Raw genomic sequence first — 2334 nt, forward strand, 5'->3', positions numbered from 1 at the left:
TAATACTACTAGTAATACTTGACCATGCAAATAGCTTATACACTCTGTAATTTCACTTATTGCAGTATGCTATTTGCCTCATTTTTAGCTTATTCACTTAATTTATTATGAACAATTATTTATAATTATTTTAACAGCCAAACTCAATACATTAATATACCCCTGCAGAAAGTATGCCGTCCCAACACTGACTTATTCATACTGGCCAATTATGAATGGAGTATCACCATGCTCAAATAAGAATCGGATTTAGAATTTAAATTTTATGTGTTCAATTTTTTAAGTTTTTGGTAAAATTATGGGTTTTGACATACTATTTATTGTAATTTTAATAAAAGTTTATATATAAATCTATATTCTGCCGCGAAAGTATTGAGTTCAGTGAACCCGGCGCCAGAGTACAGAAACAAGAACAAAGAATCCAACTAATCTTATGGATACTGAAATAGCTAAGCATTATGCTAATAAAGCTACCAACTATACATTTAAAACTTGGTAGTGAGTGTGAAGAATTAGAGAGAAGAAATTGGGAAGGATTTCATTAGAAGTTTAACACTGCTACATTTGCATTCATGGCCTAATTTTGGAGAACAGAACACAGCTCAATTGATCCATAGTCCAACAACTCCTCAATCATCTGCTCTATATGATGATCTTCTAGTGTCTTGAATTCTTCTGTACTACTATCTGCTTCATAATCAACCCGATTCACTGTCATATCAACATTCATTTGCCCATTTCTTCTGCTACTGCCATTATCTCCCCTGTTCACAGGTGCATATATCGGACTGTCTTGAACTTCTAATTTTGTCGTTCCAGGTCTTTTAGCCATATTAAGAGACTTCATTTGGCATCTTTGTAGTTTAGCAATCAAAGCAGAAGACAGATACTTCGTCGACGATGATTGAGAATCATTATCATTGTAAGGGAAATTTGTGCGCGCTCTTGGTCCACACATGAGCCTTGCTGCTTCATCATATGCTCGTGCCGCATCTTCTGCTGTTTCGAATGTGCCTAACCATATTCTTGTTTTCCTGTTTTACACAATCAAACAGTTGCAATTCAGCTTCAAAGAGAAATTGATTACTATAAAAACATTATACTTACTAAAAAGAGAAAGAGTTGGAAATTACAATAAAGGATGTCGAATTTCAGAAACCCAAGAACCCCAATGTCGTTGACGGACTCCACGATATCGTTGTTGTGGTCTAGACATGGAGAATTTGGCAGCAACAGATGTTTGATAAAAGTGTTTGTGATAATGTCTGAGAGAGAAAAAGTAGTCCCCAAAGTAGAGGAGGAATGAGAGTTGAGAGATGAAGGGGATGGAATTGAAAGGCTTTTTAAGGGGTTTTTGTAGCGCTCTTTTCGGCCTTCAGCTGGCAATCAATGTAGGATGTGGCCCACAAAGCTTTCTATACCTTTCTTTCGTTCCTTCCCAATAGAAAAACCAAAAAGCATTTAATTTATGGATTTAAGTTATATAATTGACATTTTATATATATCCGTAAGCGTTGATCGATTTCACTCACCAATGACTTCCTCAATTAGAACTCGTTGCACTGGACTTACCTAGTGCGATTTACATCTCCTGGATAATTTGCGAGCTATTGCACAGTGAGCAGGTTACCCAGTGTGCACCCGAAGAATAGCGGCTACAGGTTTCCCTGAGATTTTTTCAAAATATTTTATATCATTGGTGTATATTAATACTATTTTATCAAGTTGCTAATTAGTTACTACTTATCAAAGAGATTTATCTGTAATTAGCATAAATTTTTTTTTACATTGTTAGCACATAAAATTTAAAGTCTAAATTTGTATGCAATAACTTTACACTATTAATGTATTTTAACCGATTAGAACAACTTATTATACTTTTAGATTACAAATTTAAGATAACTATACCGCAATTATATGTATGTCATCTTAACCTGATAGCTTAAAATTGCAGTATCAGTATATACAAGTTAAGTTCGAATCAAGAGAGAAGGGGGAAAACAGAAGAGAGAAAGGGGATAAGATAGACGGTACTGCCGACTGTGGGCATATTAATATCAATAGTTATCTTTGTATTTTGTTGGTGAAGAATTGTGTCAGAATGTCTAAAAGAAGAGAAGAAAGAAATGTGAATAGTAGATACTAGTAATTACAAGCCTAACATGTTTTGACAATTATATATATGCATGTGTGTGCATGATTGGCGGTATAAATTGCTCTGATAATTTATACAAGTAAAATCTTTTACAATTTTTACGTGAATTATTGTTTGTTTTATTAGTCAGCTTTTGGTTATTGCTAAATTATGTAAAGAGTAATCAATATGTAAATAGA

At 33.6% G+C, this 2334-nt stretch overlaps 1 protein-coding gene across 1 annotated transcript; it reads right to left on the reverse strand.

The window, feature by feature from the left end:
* Positions 1 to 512: 512 nt before the first annotated feature.
* On the reverse strand, positions 513 to 1337 carry LOC107785757 (ethylene-responsive transcription factor ERF003-like). The gene is made up of 2 exons (XM_016607129.2): positions 1134 to 1337; positions 513 to 1034 (listed from the first exon to the last, which is right to left on the reverse strand). The coding sequence occupies exons 1-2, from the start codon at positions 1214 to 1216 to the stop codon at positions 578 to 580; spliced, it is 540 nt and encodes a 179-aa protein (XP_016462615.1). The 5' UTR covers positions 1217 to 1337; the 3' UTR covers positions 513 to 577.
* Between the last annotated feature and the right edge of the window lie 997 nt (positions 1338 to 2334).

The sequence above is a fragment of the Nicotiana tabacum genome, chromosome 8, assembly GCF_000715075.1.
Source record: "Nicotiana tabacum cultivar K326 chromosome 8, ASM71507v2, whole genome shotgun sequence".
Lineage (NCBI taxonomy): Eukaryota > Viridiplantae > Streptophyta > Magnoliopsida > Solanales > Solanaceae > Nicotiana > Nicotiana tabacum.

Bases quoted from the DNA above. Each gene is read 5' to 3' on its own strand.
- LOC107785757 (XM_016607129.2), bottom strand. From the start codon at position 1,216: ATGTCTAGACCACAACAACGATATCGTGGAGTCCGTCAACGACATTGG. The intron at 1,035-1,133 runs GTAATTTCCAAC...TGTGTAAAACAG, and splicing joins GAAATTCGACATCCTTTATT to GAAAACAAGAATATGGTTAG.